At 50.1% G+C, this 17,761-nt stretch overlaps 3 protein-coding genes and 2 non-coding genes across 5 annotated transcripts in view; 4 read left to right on the forward strand and 1 right to left on the reverse strand.

Annotated features, from left to right (window-relative positions):
* Positions 1-5,448, forward strand: part of CCT6A (chaperonin containing TCP1 subunit 6A) — a 9,727-nt gene extending 4,279 nt beyond the window's left edge. Inside the window, exons 2-14 of the mRNA XM_014308823.1 lie at positions 59-122; positions 450-584; positions 1,159-1,332; positions 1,481-1,584; positions 2,185-2,295; positions 2,774-2,933; positions 3,120-3,202; positions 3,551-3,647; positions 3,895-4,042; positions 4,271-4,404; positions 4,520-4,622; positions 4,895-4,967; positions 5,125-5,448. Coding sequence (XP_014164298.1) covers positions 59-122; positions 450-584; positions 1,159-1,332; positions 1,481-1,584; positions 2,185-2,295; positions 2,774-2,933; positions 3,120-3,202; positions 3,551-3,647; positions 3,895-4,042; positions 4,271-4,404; positions 4,520-4,622; positions 4,895-4,967; positions 5,125-5,197 — 1,459 coding nt within the window. The 3' untranslated portion in view covers positions 5,198-5,448. The remainder of the gene's footprint in view (positions 1-58; positions 123-449; positions 585-1,158; positions 1,333-1,480; positions 1,585-2,184; positions 2,296-2,773; positions 2,934-3,119; positions 3,203-3,550; positions 3,648-3,894; positions 4,043-4,270; positions 4,405-4,519; positions 4,623-4,894; positions 4,968-5,124) is intronic.
* Positions 904-1,035, forward strand: LOC115948387. The gene has a single exon (XR_004082208.1). It is a non-coding gene; the product is annotated as a small nucleolar RNA SNORA22 (small nucleolar RNA).
* On the forward strand, positions 1,942-2,078 carry LOC115948394. The gene has a single exon (XR_004082215.1). It is a non-coding gene; the product is annotated as a small nucleolar RNA SNORA15 (small nucleolar RNA).
* Positions 5,449-6,029: 581 nt separating the features above from the next.
* On the forward strand, positions 6,030-10,374 carry SUMF2 (sulfatase modifying factor 2). The gene is made up of 9 exons (XM_005425406.3): positions 6,030-6,057; positions 6,375-6,525; positions 7,234-7,348; positions 7,796-7,840; positions 8,235-8,385; positions 8,653-8,708; positions 9,138-9,222; positions 9,638-9,797; positions 10,152-10,374. The coding sequence occupies exons 2-9, from the start codon at positions 6,395-6,397 to the stop codon at positions 10,255-10,257; spliced, it is 849 nt and encodes a 282-aa protein (XP_005425463.1). The 5' UTR covers positions 6,030-6,057; positions 6,375-6,394; the 3' UTR covers positions 10,258-10,374.
* Positions 10,375-11,076: 702 nt separating this feature from the next.
* PHKG1 (phosphorylase kinase catalytic subunit gamma 1) lies at positions 11,077-16,236 on the reverse strand. Its single transcript, XM_005425407.3, has 9 exons — positions 16,101-16,236; positions 15,643-15,818; positions 15,083-15,137; positions 14,398-14,463; positions 14,065-14,228; positions 13,464-13,554; positions 12,534-12,687; positions 12,323-12,448; positions 11,077-11,388 (listed from the first exon to the last, which is right to left on the reverse strand). Exons 1-9 carry the CDS (start codon positions 16,181-16,183, stop codon positions 11,137-11,139), a joined length of 1,167 nt encoding a protein of 388 aa, XP_005425464.1. The 5' UTR covers positions 16,184-16,236; the 3' UTR covers positions 11,077-11,136.
* Between the last annotated feature and the right edge of the window lie 1,525 nt (positions 16,237-17,761).

Below are 17,761 nucleotides of genomic sequence, written 5' to 3' on the forward strand. Positions count from 1 at the left end.
CGGCCGCACACGTGTGTTGGGGCCGGGGCGCTGCTCACCCGGCCCGTGCCGCCCGCAGGCTCGTGTCGGGCTCCGGAGACATCAAGCTGACCAAAGATGGCAACGTGCTGCTGCAGGAAATGGTGAGCTGGGGCTGGTCCTCGCAGGGGGTTTAGGGAGGGACGAGCGCCTTTGGGTGAGGGGGAATCGCGTCCCCCCTGCCCCAGCCACCCTTATCCATTGAAGCAAAATGGGCCTTGGGAGGAGGGTGAGGAAATAAATGCAGGTTAAGACAATTCTGTAAAGAAAATAATGTTAAAAATATAAACAGAATGAGTAAATAATCAGCCAAAGGAGTAGGAAACCAGTTAGGGTAAACCATTAGAACATCACCTTCAGTTCTTTATTAGCTGATCTCAGATTTTCGTTTGCTGTACCACTTAACTGCTCATATTCTTATTTTTGTCTAGCAAATCCAACACCCCACGGCCTCCTTGATAGCAAAAGTAGCAACAGCACAAGATGACATCACTGGAGATGGCACCACCTCGAATGTCCTCATCATTGGAGAGCTCCTAAAGCAGGCAGATCTTTATATTTCTGAGGTGTGTATGCAGTGTTTCACTTGTAGGTGGGCAAGTTAAAACCTTCACTAGGACCCCTCAGTGTTTTGGGTTTTTTTTTTGTTAAATGTTTAGTAGGGGTGGAACATAAATACATTGTTCTGCTTAAAATGAAAAGTTGTAAAAAGGGGGGAAATCTAGAGGGGGGGACTTAAACCCTGTTCAAAATTGAATCCACTTATTGTGGACTGTAGCTTTCAAGGTTTTGTGTTATACCTGCTGTTACTTTGTTTGGTGTGAGTCAAAACACTTCTGGAGTGTTTGGAAGGAGCTCCTCCCTGAGGGCAGGTAAACGTGGATATTGCACAGCGAACACCCAAGTGTGCTTTGTAGCTCCCTTGGTTTGAGTTCTGTGCTAAATTAATCTGTGCTTTTCCTCTGCATTGGAAGGATTTGCATTCCTTTTATATGTATTCAGAAGGACAGAACACATGGCCTGGGTAGCATATTCCCTGTGTTTTGCCATTCCATGGAATGTTGAAACCACAGGTTCTGTTTGTGGAAGAAGAACCATCTTGCCTTCCATTGTTCAGTGATCTCTCTTCCCTTGCCTTAGGGTTTGCACCCTAGAATAGTAGCAGAAGGATTTGAGATTGCCAAGGAAAAAGCACTTGAGGTTTTGGATCAGGTCAAAGTGTCCAAGGAGATGGACAGGGAGACCCTCATCGATGTTGCCAGGACATCCCTCAGGACTAAAGTGCACGCTGAGCTTGCTGACATCCTGACAGAGGTGAGTGTCCCTGTCCCCTCTGCCTCTGTGAGTGAAGAGATCCAGCTGTGAAAGTGCTGGAATTATAATTGCAAGTGTGAAAGGTGTGAACTTGCACTTTAAAAGACTGATGGTCATTTTTGGGATGTTTCCCTCCCCTGTGCTGCAGGCTGTGGTAGATTCTGTCCTGACAGTCAGAAAACCAGGGGAGCCCATTGACCTGTACATGGTGGAAATCATGGAGATGAAGCACAAATCAGAGACAGACACAACGTAAGTCAGGAGCATCCTTGGGCTTCAGTTTAATGGGACCCTGAGCTTTGAGGAGCCTGAGGGGGTTTGGTTTCTCTTTAGGGTGTCCTAAAGCTACCACTGGAAAAGTTGAAATACAAATTTCAGCCATAAATATCTTGGCAGAAGTTTCTCACTCACTGAATTGATTCCTTCATGAAATTACCAAATAGCAAAGAGCAACACTGGCTTAACAATGTTGGATAAATATTATTTTTTCTTAGTGTCTGTGGCTTGATGATGCTTTAGGGTTGGCATCTGTTAAATACAAAGCAGCATTTGATAAATGGAAACTGGGTAGTGGATTGGATATTCCATAGGATTTCCATTTCCCTCAGTGCATGGATGAATTCTGCCCTAGCTTTCCTCAGTAGCTGGTGCAGTCAGACACCATGCCAGAGCAAATTCCTTTTTTTCCACTGAGCCTGGTGTGCTTTTAATGGGAATGAGCATGCCCTTGGAAGGGGAACACATCACCCAACAGTGCCCAGGCAGTTTGGGTTGGAGCAGTTGCACTCTGTGCACTCCATGGAATCCTGTATTTGTGTCCATGGACACCCAGAGTGGTTTTTAACCTTGCAGGCTGATCAGGGGGCTGGTGCTGGATCATGGAGCTCGCCACCCTGACATGAAGAAAAGAGTGGAAGATGCTTTTATTCTTACCTGCAATGTGTCTCTGGAGTATGAGAAAACGTGAGTACACAGCACATGCTCGTGTCCTGAGGACTTTGATTTAAAATGTGCTTAAATACCAACCAAGACTGTGAAGGGGAAAGGTGATGCCCCTTCTGCAGCCCTTTTGGAAAAGATGGTGGGTGAGCAAAACTATGAGAGGCAGAGCTTCACAGTGGTTTTTATTTTGTTGTGTTTATTTCAACCTTCACAGAAAGGTTGAAAGTCCTTCTCTTCTTGGGCACAATTTGCTATTGTAGACCAAACACATTAATACACTTCAAAAAATAGGCAGACACTTGAAACTGAGAGAACTCTGAAGTGGAAAAGCATTGAACCAGAGAGCAGAACATCAATGTGGGTTGGAGGGACTGGTTTGCTATGAGTTGATTTCTTCAGAATGTTACTGAAGGGCTCATTCCTTATGCTCAAGTTTATTTCTACAGCAGAGAGGAAGATTTATCACTGCTTTTTTGTGTTTTTTTTTTTTTCCTTTCAGAGAAGTGAGCTCTGGATTCTTCTACAAAAGTGCTGAGGAGAGGGAGAAGTTGGTGAAAGCAGAAAGAAAGTTCATTGAAGACAGAGTCAACAAAATCATAGAGTTGAAAAGAAAAGTCTGTGGTGACTCAGACAAAGGATTTGTTGTGATCAACCAGAAGGTGAGATGAAGAGAATAACTAAAAATTATTTGAAATGCCAGAATTAGCTAAATTTAGGCTGATACTTCTGAATATAATGTGCAGTTCCTACTTGAGATCTTCTTTGAGGAAGAACTTCTAAGTGTCAGAGAGAGAGGAGGTGTTTTTAGCTTTGTCCTTATGCTGATGGTCACTTTGTGTTTGCAGGGAATTGACCCATTTTCCTTGGATGCCCTTGCCAAAGAAGGAATAGTTGCTTTGAGGAGAGCTAAAAGGAGGAACATGGAAAGGTCAGTTTTGGGGGGAGGAGAGGATACAATAATCTGCTCCTCCAAACTGAGACAGTTAAGTCTGGCTTAAATCCATCTTTAAAGGCTTGACTAAAAATTCCACTTCAGTCTGTGCAGCTCTTCTGGTGTAACTCAGGGCAGTTTGGACAAAGTGCAGAAAGGGCAGTTTGAGCTCTCAGGATGCTTTAAATGCAGACACCTACAGAGGAGCCTCAATTCTACAGTTTTTAAAAGAGCTCTTCCATGAACAAAACCAAACTGTTGCAAGCCTAGGCTTAAAATACTGCACTTATTTGTGACTTTGGGTTTTATTGAACATAAAGCTGAGCTGTGCCTGTTCTCTATCAGACTGACCCTGGCCTGTGGTGGCACTGCCATGAACTCTGTGGAGGATCTCACTCCTGACTGCCTGGGACACGCAGGGCTTGTCTATGAGTACACCCTGGTGAGTGACCAAGTGTTGGAGGGTAAAGCTGGAGTATTGAAATAAAACACTTAAAATCCACTTGGATGTGAACATCTGCCTGGATGTTTGCTCCTGTCATAGGCTGAGAAAACAGAAATAAAGTTCTGCTGCTTCTCATCACTTCTTGAAGTGCTGTCAGTGCAGAACCCAACCTGAAAGCATCCAGGTTATTAATTTATGTCCACAAATTGCTGAAGCAAGTGGCTGACAAACCTGTTTTCCCCAGGGGGAGGAGAAGTACACCTTCATTGAGAAGTGTGAGAACCCCCGCTCGGTGACCCTGCTCATCAGGGGCCCCAACAAACACACGCTGACCCAGATCAAGGATGCAGTGAGGGATGGGCTGCGGGCTGTGAAAAATGCCATTGAGGATGGTGAGTGCCCTCCCTGTTCATCATCATAAAGATTTGTAGAAACTCATCCCAGAATTAGGGAATTATGTATCAGCTCCTATGATTCCTGCTCCAGTCCAAGCCTGAGCTCAGGATTTTGTAGTTCTGTGGTTGATTACTCACCTGTTCAGGTGCAGGGTATGGAGGGAAGACATCAAACTGCACTAAAAATATCCAGTTTAAACTGAAATAGGTGATGTTCCCTTGCAGGATGTGTGGTGCCAGGAGCAGGGGCACTGGAGGTGGCAGTAGCCAATGCTCTTGTGAAACACAAACCCAACGTGAAAGGAAGAGCCCAGCTCGGAGTTCAGGCTTTTGCTGATGCTCTGCTCATCATTCCTAAGGTAAAAGGAGTTCTGGGTGATAAATTGACTTTAAAGCACACACAGACTCAGTGCTTTTTCTGCTGGAGGGCTCTGTAAACAGCAAAGTGAAGTCAATCCCTCTGTTCTGTGCCAGGTGCTTGCTCAGAACTCGGGCTACGATCCCCAGGAGACGCTGGTGAAGGTGCAGGCAGAGCACATGGAGTCGGGGCAGCTCACTGGGGTTGATCTCAACACTGGTAAGGACTCCCTCAGCCACAGGCTGATGCTCCAGTAAGAACCTGGCTCAGCTCTGTAGCACAAAGGGCTCTGAGTGCAGAAAGTTTTATCTTTATTGATAAAAAGCTGCACAGAAGCCTTGGCAGTCAGGCTGCTGTAGTTCAGTGTGTGCTGATTTGAGGTTTTTAGAGGATAAGGCACACAGTTGGATACAGTGAGGGATATCAGATGTCAGCCAGCGGAAAGTCTCTGTGTGAACTGTTTTTTTAAAGGCTCTTCACTTCTGTTGCAGGGGAGCCCATGGTGGCTGCAGCAGCTGGAATCTGGGATAATTACAATGTCAAAAAGCAGCTGCTTCATTCATGGTAAGGCTGGCAGGATTTCACTTGTAACATTACTCTGTGTATGTTTAGGTGATGTAAAACTGGGGATCCCATGTACAGGAAGATGTCTTGAAACACAAAAATGAAGCTGACTTTGGCAATTGTAACAAATATTTCTTTGCTGTTTCCCTGTTTCCAGCACGGTGATTTCTTCCTACATTCTCCTGGTGGATGAAATCATGAGAGCTGGGATGTCCTCCCTGAAGGGCTGAGCTGGAGCTGCTCCCTGTGGAATTTCTCCAGGGACTCCAGCCCAGGGCCCTGTCCTTGGCTGTGGTGCATGTCCCAGCACCAGGAGTCACTCTGCCATGAGGGGCAGCCCCCTTGGGAACACGGCCACTCAAAATCTCAGCAACTTAATCAAAGATTTGGCTCTAAAAAGGAGTTATTTATTTTTGATTTCACTGAACTGTGTGGCTGCAGTTGCTTTCCATTTTTACCCAATAAACTGTTCTGTTCTGTGCTTTGGGTGTCTGTTCTTTAAACCTTCACATTCTGCAGTGGGGGCTGCATTCCTGAGTCCTGCTTTTGGCAATTTTGTGAAATTACTACTCAAGACTTTAGTGAAATTACAGCTACTGCTGCTCTGAGAAACAGGGTGGGATCAGATCTGGAATTTGTTCAGTAAATTAAAAAACAGGATTAAGGTAATCACTTAATAGTTTTGTACTTGCTTATGAATAAAACTGAGTTCACTGCAGAATGGCTTGGTGGTGGGGTGAAGGACCTGTTTTAAGGATTGGATTTTTAATCGTGGTGCTTCTACATTAAAGTATTTATGGATAACGAGTGCCAGAGCAGCTCTGGGCAGAGCGTCCAGTGCTTTTGTGGCAGGGGAATGGAACGATTTTCCCTAAAACCAGCGGTGCTTTGTGTTAAGAGGAATCTCCTTCCTCTGTCACACGAAACCTTACAAACCCCCCCCAAACACCCCAAAAAGCCTCCCTTGTGTGGAAGGGTGGCGGTAGCCCCGGTGCCCGGCAGTTTAAGCCGCGTGTGCAGCCGGGGAGGGACAGAAATCCCCGTTCCTACAGAGCCGTGCTGTGCTGCGGGCTGCTGGGGGCTCTGCGCGGTGAGAGCCCCGAAATCCCCCCTGGCACCCCTAAAATCCTCCCCTGGCATCCCCAAAATTCCCCCTGGTATCCCCAAAATCCCCTCTCGGATCCCCTGGCATCCCCAAGACTCCCCCCCGACATCCCCCTCCCGGAGCCTCCTGCTGCTCCCCCAGCCGGGGATCGCTCCCTTCCCGAAAATGGGATTTTAAATGCTCTGAGCTGTGCGGACACCGATCGCTGTCACCCCTTCCAGCACACGCAGGGACGTCCCGTCACTACCTGCGCCTCGCTGATGTTTAAAAATGAAACTTGTACTGAATTTGTCCATTTTCAGCGCTCGCAGAGGACGGGAGCATGGTGCAGCTGCCCGGGGGCACCTTCCAGATGGGATCTCTGCAGAGGATGGGCGAGGAGGTGCCCGCCAGGGAGGTGACAGTGAAGCCCTTTGCTCTGGACAAACACCCGGTGACAAACAGGGACTTCAGGTGAGCCTCGGGTGGCTGTGGGGAGGGGCAGGGCCAGCTGTGGTGCCAGCTGTTCTGGGGCTGGTTCCTGGCGTCTGAAAGCCAGTGCTTGGGTGCTCGTTGGGAAAAAAATGTGTCTGTCAATAGGAAATCAGTGTCACAGGTGCAAGCTGAGCCATCGTGGCAGTGTAGCTTGCAGACATACTTTTATTTCCTTTTTTTTCCCTTTTCCCCTCTCTTTCCTCTTTTTTTCTTTTTCTTTTTCATCTCCTCCTCTTCCTCTTCCTTTTTTTCTCCTCCTCTTCTCCTTCTCTCTTTTTCTTCTCCTCCTCCTCCTTTCCCTCTCCTCTCCCTATTCCTTCCCTCTCTTCTCTCTCCGCTCTTCTCCTCTCTTGTTTCTCTCTTCCCTCTCTTCTCTTCCTCTCTTCTTCTCCTCTTCCACTAACAGCAGCCACAGGTTTTATTGGCTTTTAAGGGATTTTTTCTCTCTGCACTTATGGAAACCTGAGTGCAGGCTGAGTTTACCTGCACAGGTGACATAAAAGCTATCAAATCTGTGCAAAGATGCACACTGGACTGTTTTATCTGTTAAATCTAAATTAAACCATCTGGAGCTGGGGGGATCTGTAAGTTTTGTACCTTCTGCCTTGCTCTGAACTCGTTGCACGAGCAGATTTGTGAGGCAGAGCTTGAAGAACTCTTACCCAGAGCATGTTGTGTTTATGCCAGGGAGTTTGTTAGAGAAAAGAAATACAAAACAGAAGCAGAAGCATTTGGCTGGAGCTTTGTCTTTGAGGATTTCGTATCTGAAGAGCTGAAAAAAAAAGTCACCCAAAAACTGGAGGTAAATCTGAATCCTATGATTAGTTTGGTGTTGCTTTTCCACTGAGGTGCAGTTGCCTCTTTGCAGAGCCTGCTGTTCTCAGAGGGTTTTCTTTAATCTGAGGTTGTTTTGCTTTTGAACCTCAGCAGGATTGAGCTGGGGTTGATTCATGTGCTCCTCTGTTTCCATGCTCTGTGAGCTGGCAGTCTGGACTTCAGGGAGCTGGGAGGACGTAAAATGTATTTCAAAGTACTTCAATAATCCAACTTTAATATAGAAAAACTGAACAGTATGAGCCTCTTGATCTATTCTCACTTTTAAAAGCAGATGCCTCTGCTCTGTGGGAAAGCAGCATCCAAATGTCTGTGATAACCCAGCTCAAACTGCAGCATTTCCCAGACTAACACACCCTGCTGTGGGACAGTGTCACCAGTCCACCTTTAATCTTGGTGTCATTTCTTCCCCCAGTCAGCCCCGTGGTGGCTGCCCATTGAGAAGGCTTTTTGGAGACAGGTGAGTAAAATCTTGGTGTGGTAAAATCTTGGTGTGGTAAAATCCTGGTGTGATGTAATCCTGGTGTGGTAAAATCCTAGTGTGGTAAAATCCTGGTATGGTAAAATCCTGGTGTGATAAAATCCTGGTGTGGTAAAATCCTGGTGTGGTAAAATCCTGGTGTGGTAAAATCCTGGTGTGGTAAAATCCTGGTGTGATAAAATCCTGGAGTGATAAAATCCTGGTGTGGTGACTCCTCTCCATGCTGGTAGTTCGTGTGTGTTGTGTGTGCTGAACCTTATTGACTAAAAAGAAGTGAAGAACCATTTTCCATCCTTTCATCTCTTCCACCCCTTATTCCCTTTGTAATGAAAACTGTATAAAATTCATTCCCATCTGCTTCAATCCCTCCCAGCCCTCAGGCCCTGGCTCCAGCATCAAGGACAGGCTGGATTACCCCGTGCTGCACGTGAGCTGGAACGATGCTCAGGCCTTCTGTGCCTGGCAGGGGAAGCGGCTCCCGTCGGAGGAGGAGTGGGAATTTGCTGCCAGGGGAGGACTGCAGCGTACGTAGCACAAGCTCTGAGCTGTTCCCAAAGCAGGCATGGAGTGGTGTTAGTTCCACCAGATCCAAACCTCCCTCCAGGGATGTTCTCAGATGTTGATCTGGGGGGGGTTTGAACCACCTCTTCTGGCCTGAGAGGGTGGTAATATTAATAATTAATAAAATAAATTAATAAAACTTCAGTGTCCTAAGCTGAGTAGAAAAGGACAATCTTAAAAGCCTGGCTGGAGTGACTCAGGGCTAACAAGTGTCTTTTCCTCCCTGGCAGAAAGGATGTATCCCTGGGGAAACAAGTTCCAGGCAAACCGTACAAACCTGTGGCAGGTAAGGTCCTAAAAATCATCCCATCCATGCTGGGCTAAAAATCATTCCATCCATGCTGGGCTAAAAATCATCCCATCCATGCTGGGCTGTCCTCAGGGAGGGTTTCACTCAACCACTGAGTGAGGGTGTCCTGGGAAACACTGGGGGTACTGAAACTGAGCTTCTGAGGGGGTGTAAAAATACCTTCAGAGGGAGCAGGCTCAGCCCATCTTCCCTGGGAAAGCAGGACTTTACTGCTTCTAAAAATTCACCCATAAATTTGTTTGAAGAGGGAACTTGGGACAACTTCAGGTTGATCTCTTTTGTGCAACATAAATTGCCACCAGAGAGTTATTTGCCTACTTGGAGTGTGGCACAGCCCTGTGAGGAGCAGGATTTGGGGTTGTTTCTGGGGTGGTTCTTTGCTGGGAGTGATCTCTGTTCCCCCAGGGTGATTTCCCTCGGGGGGACACGGCTGAGGACGGCTACCACGGCGTCTCCCCAGTGACAGCCTTCCCTGCCCAGAACAGCTACGGTACACAGCTCCCTCACCCTGCTTTGGGGATGGCATCTGCTCCCTAAATTAATGTTAATTATCAAATCCTGGAGCTGGGCAGAGTTTAGATGTGTGGGATCTGGAGTAGAGGAAAAGCATCGATGGTTGGTGCTGGAGTTGGCTGAGATGCACCTGCTGCACCTCAGGCACCAAACCACCTCCTTTTAATTAAAACTGGGTTGTTTTGCAACTCAGTGGGATGTAAAAAACTTCCAAGGACGTTTTCTGGCTGCCATGTCCTCATGCACTGTTTGAAATACAGTGAGGAATTTCTTCAGCCTCACCATTAAACCACACTTTTGAACAATCCTTTGAATGTTGTTCCCCCTCCCATATACCAAATTTACATTTCTTGCACACCTGCTCTCCTAATTCTGATACAAAACCATCTCAGGGCTCTATGACCTGCTGGGAAACACCTGGGAATGGACAGCATCAGAATTCCCAGCTCCAGGAAGGGCATCCAGGGCTCAGAAGATGCAGGTGCTGAGAGGAGCCTCATGGATTGACACTGCAGATGGCTCTGCAAACCACAGAGCTCGTGTCACCACCAGGTAGGTCTGGCCAAAGCCCAGGTGCTGCTGCACAAGGATTTTCTCTGGGTTGGTTTTATTTTAAAAGATGGGTTTTTTTTATTCCTACATGATTTTTTGAGAAGCATTTGGCAGAGCACACTAGAAATATGGCTAAAACTACCCCTGCTATAAATCCATTCCTAAATGCTTCTCAAATCATGTTTTCCAGCAGGTATTAATAATGAAATGTTTTTCCCTAAGTTACTCAGGGGAATTGGAAGATGTTTCTAGGCTGTTCTAGCAGATCACATTAGGGTTGTAAGTGTTGTAACATATCAGGGATATGTGTAACAAGGCAGGATCCCTAATTTTGGGTCTCTCTTGCCCTGTGAGGATGGGGAACACACCAGACTCTGCCTCTGACAACCTCAGCTTCCGCTGCGCTGCCGACGTCCCACCCGTGCCAGCCTGGAAAAGCCAGAGCAAATCTGAGCTCTGAGGGCTCCCTGGGAACACCTGAGGCATTTTCTCCTGTGGAGATGAACAGTAACCCCCAGCTGTCACTTCCATTAAACCCCAATTGTTTCTAAAATTAAAAATAATTTCAGCCTTTTCAGTGCTGGCATGTCTGGGTGGGAGCAGTGATTGGGAAGGCAGGAAGGGGGGTTTGTCTTTAGTGTCCTTTTGGTGTGGGAGATGCTCTGGCTCTCCTGTTGTTGTCCATGTAAAGCAGAGGGATGCATGTGTGGGACTGGGCCAGAGCTGCTCTGACCTCCAGCCCCAGTGAGGGCACACCCAGAGCCCCCTGTGCCCATCAGGGTGGGGCTGCCAGGGGGGAAGTGATGGGGGCACATAATCAGTCCCCATTCCCTTGGGAAATCCCAGCTTTGGAGCAGTGCTGGGCCTTCCCAGAAGCAAAACAAGGCACCTTGACTGGCATTTGAGCAGTGACAAAATGATGTGTGTGACAGATGTGTGTGACAAACCAGTGCCCTACCTCTCCCAGGAGATGTAACAAGCACAAACTCTCTGAGCTCTGCACCAAACCTGACCAGGAGCCTTGACCACAAGGGTGGGCAAGAACACTGCTCAGAGATCCCTCATCCACCTCCAGCTGTCCCAAAACAGGCACTGCAGGTGCCTGAGGGCTGAGCCTTCCCCATGGGGAGCTGCAGCTGGTTCTGGCTCTGTTAAAGGTGGCTTTTCCAAACCCATTCCTCCAGTGAGACACACCCCAAGAGCAAATTATTTCCTGGGTTTGTATTTGCACCAGTCCTGAGCCAAGTGAAAGAAAATTTTAAAACCCCGGAAATCACCATTTTGTTTTCCAAGATTTTACTCGCCTCACTGTGAGCCAAACCAGGGGCTGGGGCAGGGATTAGAAGAGCCCCTCCTCGGTGGCCAGGGTGAGCAGGATGGCCTTGCAGGTGTTCTCAAAGAGGGCAGCTCTGTTCTGGGCCTCCCCCTTCTTCACCCAGTGGCGGTAGGTGCGGAAGGCACAGGCATCGATGAGCTTGCGGACGGGCTTGAGGGCGTAGGGGTCCCTGACCACCAACTCCCTGGTCACTGACTTCACCTGCCTGTACTGGTAGTAAATCCTCACCGAGGCCAGCACGGTCAGGCAGATCACCTGGGGCACAGGGAACAGCCTGGCAGTCAGGGGAATGCTCCCACAACAGCCAGGAATTCCTACAACAACCTGGCATTCAAGAGAATTCCCACAACAGCCTGGAATTCCCTCAACAGCCTGGGATTCAGGGGAATCCTCCCACAACAGCCTCTGGCATTCAAGAGAATTCCCACAAGAGCCTGGCATTCAGGGGAATTCTCCCACAACAGCCTGCGATTCAGAGGAATTTCCACAACAGCCTGGCATTCAGAGGAGTTCCCACAATGGGGTGGTCCCAGTGCATCACCCCACGTGGGGGAGTCAGGAGGGAGCTCAGTGCCTGGCACAGTTTAGTTTCTGCAGGGCTGACAAAGGGCAGGGGCTCATGCCAGGGAATCACAGAATCACAGCATGGTTTGAGTTAAAAGGGAATTTAAAGCCCATTTTACTCCCTGCCATGGGCAGGGATGTCTTCGCCTATCCCAGGTTGCTCCAAGCTCTGTCCAACCTGGCCTTGGACACTTCCAGGGATGGGGCAGCCACAGCTTCTCTGGGAAACCTGCCAGAGCCTCTGCACCCTCACAGCCAAGAATTTCTTCCCACTATCCCATCTGACCCCCTGTGGCGGGGGAAAGCCATTCCCCCTTGCCCTGTCACTCCATCCTTTGTCCAAAGTCCCTCTCCAGCTCTCTTGGAGCCTCTTTAGGCAATGGAAGAGGCTCTAAGGTCTCCCTGGAGCCTTCTCATCTCCCAGCCGAACTCTCCAGCTCTTTCAATGATATTTTTTGGAGGTGAAAGGCAGTTTCACCCTTCTCCCTTAACTCATGAGGGAGCGCTTGGCCTGCCCAGGCTGCCACATCCTCCCAAAACCCATCCCCATCAGCCTTACCCGACCCCCAGTTTCTCCCAAACCCATGCCACTGCCGGCTCCTGCAGCTCCCAGCCTCATCCCCACCTTGAATTTGCGGAAGGGGCTGAAGTGCCGGACCTCCTCCACGTCGTACTGCTGGAAGAAGGGGTGTGCCAGCGCCTCGCCCGCCGTGTACCGCTGCCGCGGGGCCCCCACCAGGAACCGCGAGATCTGCAGGGGGAGCCGCTCGCTCTGGGCTATCCCAGGACTCTGCAACGCCCCCTCCACTCCAGGTTTTCCCAGCCCGAGCACCTACCAGGTCCTTGACGGTGTCGGAGCGGTCATCCCACTCCGGGGAGCCGAAGTGGTAATCGCCGTTCATGATCATGCGCAGCATCAGCATCTGCTTGCGGTGCCAGAAGGGCGGCGAGCCGGCCAGCAGGGTGTACATGATCACCCCCGTGCTCCACCTGTGGGCAGCCCACATGGAGCCTCCAGCACCCCTGTGCCACCCCCAGGCACCCAGCTGGCTCTGCACCCCAGGGGAAAACCAGCAGGGAATCTGGAAACACCTGGAGAACCAGCAGGGAACTGCCCTGCGTGTGCCTGGGGAGGGGGGCTGAGCTGAGCTGAGCTGGAGGGAGGTTTGAGCTGAGCTGGTGGGGAGTTGTTCCCTGGAGGATGCAGGAGGATGCCTTGAGATGGAATATTTGGGCCTTGCAGAAATTTTTAGGGAAGGGAGTGAGGCTTGGAGATGCCAGCCAGGCTGGATGAGCTCAGGCTGTGCAGTGCCAGGTGTCCTGGCTCAGACTGGAGAGGGGATGAAATGGCCTGGTGTGTGTCACAACTCTGACCACTGCAGCCTGAAGCCACCAGAGGTGGTGGCAAAGTCCCTGCAGAGCTCTGGTGGGCTGCCCTGAGCTGGCTGCTCTCTCAGGGGCTGCACAAGGTGTGTTTAAAAGCCCCATGTCTTGGAGCTCAGCCTAATTTAACTTCCATGAACAGAAAGTGTTGCTTTCCCTCCCACAATGGGGCAAAGTGAGGAGATGGGTTTGTCCTCAGGCTGCTTCATCCCCTGTTCTGTGCCAGAACCCCCTGGTGACCCAGACAGCCCCTCAGAGCCACCAATATTGGCTTTTGGTGCATCATTTCATTCTTTCCAAACACTCCAACAGGTCCCCATGGGCACAACTCTGGCCATGCCTCAAACCACGTGTGTGTGTTTAGGGAACAGCTTCTCACTCACATATCCACCTCCTTCCCGTAGCCTTGGTGCTCATCATCCATGGAGCACTGCAGGATCTCAGGGGCCAGGTAGCCAGGAGTGCCACAGATCTCTGTGGGGACAGGGACACAAGGCAGAGCATCAACCCAGGTGCCATTCCCACCCACCTCCAGGCAGCCCATGGTGGCATCTTTGCAGGGATGGTGCTCACAGGGAGGAATTGCATCTCACTGGTGATTTTTTGGTGAATTATTGTGGCTAAAAAGTGAGCAAAAAAAGAATTATATGGATGCTTGTGAGAGGAGATGCTCGTTGTTGGGTATGTGGCTCTTTGCATGTAGGAGTTGGGGGAAACAATGGGGCAGTATGTGGATGAGGTAATGGGGATCAGCTGGAGAAAAAGGAAGTGGAATGGATTAGGATGGTTTTCCTAAAGAGCAGCAACTTTTTCATGGCAAGGAGAGAGGTGTGGAAGCTGTATGCAGGCAGAACTTGTGTGTGAGGACAGCAAAAGGAGCCAAACAGCACCAATTTGCACCCCCAGGTGACACTGGTGACAAGGAGAGAGTGAGGCTGGAAAAACTCACCAGCCCAGCATCCCCCCAGCTCACCAGCCCCTTACCTTTGAGCTTCTCATTCTCATTCAGCTGGCAGGAGAAGCCAAAATCTGTCAGCTTGATGTTCATGTCATCATCCAGCAGGATGTTCTCCGGCTTCAGGTCCCGGTGGACGATGTTGATGGAGTGCAGGTACTGGATCACTTCCAGCAGCGCTCGCATGATCTTCCTGGGGATGGGGACAGCTCATTCCCTGTCCCAAACACCCACTGGCACCACCATCCCAGGGAAGGGGACAGGGACAGGGCACAGGGACACAGCCCAGGGTGCTGTGCTCTCCCCTCAAACCACGCTCTGCTCTTGCAAGGCGATTTTCACCCCTCTGCACCTGGCCTTACCTGGTTTCTTTCTCACTCAAGGTGACTTTCTCAGTGAGGTAGTCAAAGAGCTCCCCTCTCTTCATCCTGCATAAGGGAGGGGACACAGAGTCAGGCAGAGGCTGAGCTGCAACAGCAAACCAGCCCTGAGTCCCTGGGGAGGATCAGTCAGGGGTTTGTGCCCCTTAACAGCCCAAAATAACTTTCGTAACAAGGGGTAAAAGTGCCTTGATATATATTTCAGTAAAATATCAGGCAGAAGGAGAAGAAGCTGTGCCAGGTTTTGGATAGAAACACAATTGTTAAGGTTGAAAAAGATCTGTAAGATCACCAAGTCCAACCACCAAAGATGGGGCAGGGATGGGGCTCTCCCAGTGCCATCCCACTCCTCTGACATCCACTGCACTGTCCTGGCATTGAATATTGTGACTTTGCAGACACCCTGGTCCCACTGAGCATATAAATAACCCTCAGGGATGCGTGACAGCTCCCACCAAAGGTTACAGGGAAACCCGAGCAGTGCTGAGCCGCTGACAGAGGGAAAACAGTGCTGGCAGCAGAGCTGCAATGAGCTTGCAGTAATTGGGGCTTGATTCTACCTTAACGGCTGCTTGTCCCTCCGCTTTGCCATTTTTGGGCCATAAAAAGCTGGGACCAATCTGCAGAGAGGGAGTGGGCCCAGGGTGCTGAGCCAGCTGGTACTTACAGGTCAAACACCAAGAAGAAGAAGGTGCTGGATTCATAGCTGTCCTTCAGCTGGACTGTAATAAAGCACAGGGGCTGTGAGCACAGTATGAGTCCATCAATGGACTAAAAATCTGATTAAACTGCTAATTGAGTTAATGAGGAGCTGATCTTCACAAGTGTTGTGCTTGGGAGACAACAGGGGGGGCACTGCTGGGGTGTGTGTATGGAGGGAGAGCAAACAATGCTCCAAGCAGGTGCCTGGCATCATCCAGGGATTTCACCCCAAAAACCCTTCCTGGGGGCTGGTTTTGGGGTCCCCTCTGCCCTGAGGAACACACAGGGCAGAAATTGCTAATTGAGTTAATGAGGAGCTGATCTTCACAAGTGTTGTGCTTGGGAGACAACATGAGGGGCACTGCTGGGGTGTGTGTGTGGAGGGAGAGCAAACAACGCTCTGAGCAGGTGCCTGGCATTTCACCCCAAAAACCCTTCCTGGGGGCTGGTTTTGGTGTCTCCTCTGCCCTGAGGAACACACAGGGCAGAAATTGCCCTTGAGGGGATGCTCAAGGTCTGACTTACTGACGTTGGGGTGGCCCGAGACCTTGCGGAGGATGTCGATCTCCTTGGTGGTGGCTTCGCGCAGCTCCTGCACCTCCTTGGGGGAGATGTTCCCCGCCGTGATGTCGATGATCTTCACAGCATATTCCTGCCTCGTGGTTTTGTGGATGCACCGCCGGACCACGCTGCTCACCCCCCTGCCAGGGACAACAGGGACAAAAGGGTGGGTTCCATCCCTGCCTGCCCAGCCACCGGCACCTGGGCTGGCTGGGATTTTCATGCACCAGCGGGTCTCGCTCTGTCACCCTGTCTCGGTGGGACAGAAGGTTTTGAGCTGATGGAAAGTGCTGTTCCATGCTATTTTTAGCCCCATGCTGCTGTGGGCCCTGTTTGTATCAGATTCCCAGGGAACACTGTTCCTATCTGGCACTGGGGGATGTGAAACCAAAACAAGCCGCTTGCCAAAAATATAGCTTTACCTGCCCAAAACCTCCTTTGGCTCATATTTTTCATAAAACTCCTTGGATGAGTTCCAGTCTGGTAGATCTTCTTCCTTGGTCATCTCTGGCTCCTGTCAGGCAGCACTCTGGGCTTGTCTAAGAGCAGAAAGGAACTGCAAGAAAAAAAGAGCCAGGATAGGCACACACTGCCCCCAGAGCTGGGATCATCAATTCCTTATGGAAGAAAAACATCGAGGAGGAAGGAAGAGAAGGAAGATCCTGGACCAACCAAAGGGGGTGTTTGGCTGCTTGGAAACACCAAGCTTTGCCCTTGGGATGCTGCAGAGATCCCACTGGGAACAGGAGAAACCCCACTGGATTCCCTCATAGCCTGGCTGTCCCCAGGGGCAGAAGCAGCCTGGCTGGGACCAAGGCTTTGGGAAATGCTGCAGCACCCAAAACCTCATCCCTTCCCTGTGCCCAGCTCACAGCAGCAGCCTCCAGAAACAGCACCCCACACCAACACCACCCCAAGTGGAATCTGGAATCTGCCCCTGTTGTTTTTCTCTTTCATTTCCTTATTATTTTTAAGCAGCGAGAGGGGCTGGGTGGGTCAGGGTGCAGGTGGGGACACAGGGACTGGGGACAGTGGGAGCTGAGCCAGCGTGAGGACAGAAGCTCAAAGAACTCCCTCAGCCACTCCGGTGCAGCTGCCAGCAGCCTCCACAACTCCTGAAAGGCTCTTGTCCCATTTCTTTTTCCTGTTTCAGGCTTGGAGGGATTTTTATGCAGCTTGTTTCTGTGCCCATACACGGAGTCCAGGCAGTTAGGATGGAAAGCAGTTCTTACAAGCCTAGGCAGCAAAACTGTCCCTTTGGGGTGACAGTTTGTTGCTGGGGAGGGGACAGAAGTGGACAGGAGATCCCCAGTTCTGTGAGCTCTGCTTTGCCCTCCTCTCAATAGCTCTGCCAGGGCACTGGCAGCTCTAAATACACTTAAATCTCATTAGCAACATGTTATCTGTCCTGACCTGGTTTTAAGGACCAAAGTGTGTTTTGGTGACTGGCTGCTGCTGCCAGGGATGTCTAAAAAGGACTGAAGCATTTCTAAACAACCATGAGCTTAACTTAAAAAATTTTAGTTGTTGGAAATACTGTGAATAATGCCAAACCAAGCTGAAAACACAAAGGAGAGGCAGGACCAGGAAGTAGAGAAAATAAAATATCTCTGAGGTGGGAGGGGGGAGGTAATCAAAATCTGATTATTTTTGAAAATCCAAGTCCTGTGGGATGGTGCTGTGGGGAAGGGCTGGGGAAGCATCCACGGAGCACTGCCTGGAATCTGCGTGCTGCCTTCTCCTGGGTGGGAACAACCCGGGAGTTTGTTTTAAAAACCCTGGAATTATAAAAGCAGCAGGTGCAGGGCTCTAGGGAAACTCTGGGTTCATCAGCAGAGTGCAAGGGGGGTCCTGAGGGGATTTTCTGCCGGGAGGAACGCTGAGGGTGAGGCGCTGGGCATCGCCCCCGGCCCGCAGCTGGGAGGATCTCTGAGCACAACAAAGATTAAAATATCAATCGGGATAAACCCACAAAGCTCAAGGAAAAGCAAGCTTTCATGCCGGCAGGGGAACGCGGCCCCTCTCCCTCAGCCGCGGGGCGCTCCAGCGCCGACCCTCCGCCGCTGACCCGGAGCCAAAGAAC

The sequence above is a fragment of the Geospiza fortis genome, unplaced genomic scaffold, assembly GCF_000277835.1.
Source record: "Geospiza fortis unplaced genomic scaffold, GeoFor_1.0 scaffold425, whole genome shotgun sequence".
Taxonomy (NCBI): domain Eukaryota; kingdom Metazoa; phylum Chordata; class Aves; order Passeriformes; family Thraupidae; genus Geospiza; species Geospiza fortis.

What these genes read in the sequence shown, in the direction of transcription:
- SUMF2 (XM_005425406.3), top strand. Translation starts at nt 6,395, where the DNA reads ATGGTGCAGCTGCCCGGGGGCACCTTCCAGATGGGATCTCTGCAGAGG. An exon ending in GTGACAAACAGGGACTTCAG is followed by an intron (nt 6,526 to 7,233) that starts GTGAGCCTCGGG and finishes TGTTTATGCCAG; the next exon opens with GGAGTTTGTTAGAGAAAAGA. An exon ending in CCCTGCCCAGAACAGCTACG is followed by an intron (nt 9,223 to 9,637) that starts GTACACAGCTCC and finishes AAACCATCTCAG; the next exon opens with GGCTCTATGACCTGCTGGGA.
- PHKG1 (XM_005425407.3), bottom strand. Translation starts at nt 16,183, where the DNA reads ATGACCAAGGAAGAAGATCTACCAGACTGGAACTCATCCAAGGAGTTT. An exon ending in CTCGGGCCACCCCAACGTCA is followed by an intron (nt 15,138 to 15,642) that starts GTAAGTCAGACC and finishes GCTTTATTACAG; the next exon opens with TCCAGCTGAAGGACAGCTAT. An exon ending in TTGAGTGAGAAAGAAACCAG is followed by an intron (nt 14,229 to 14,397) that starts GTAAGGCCAGGT and finishes CCCCATCCCCAG; the next exon opens with GAAGATCATGCGAGCGCTGC.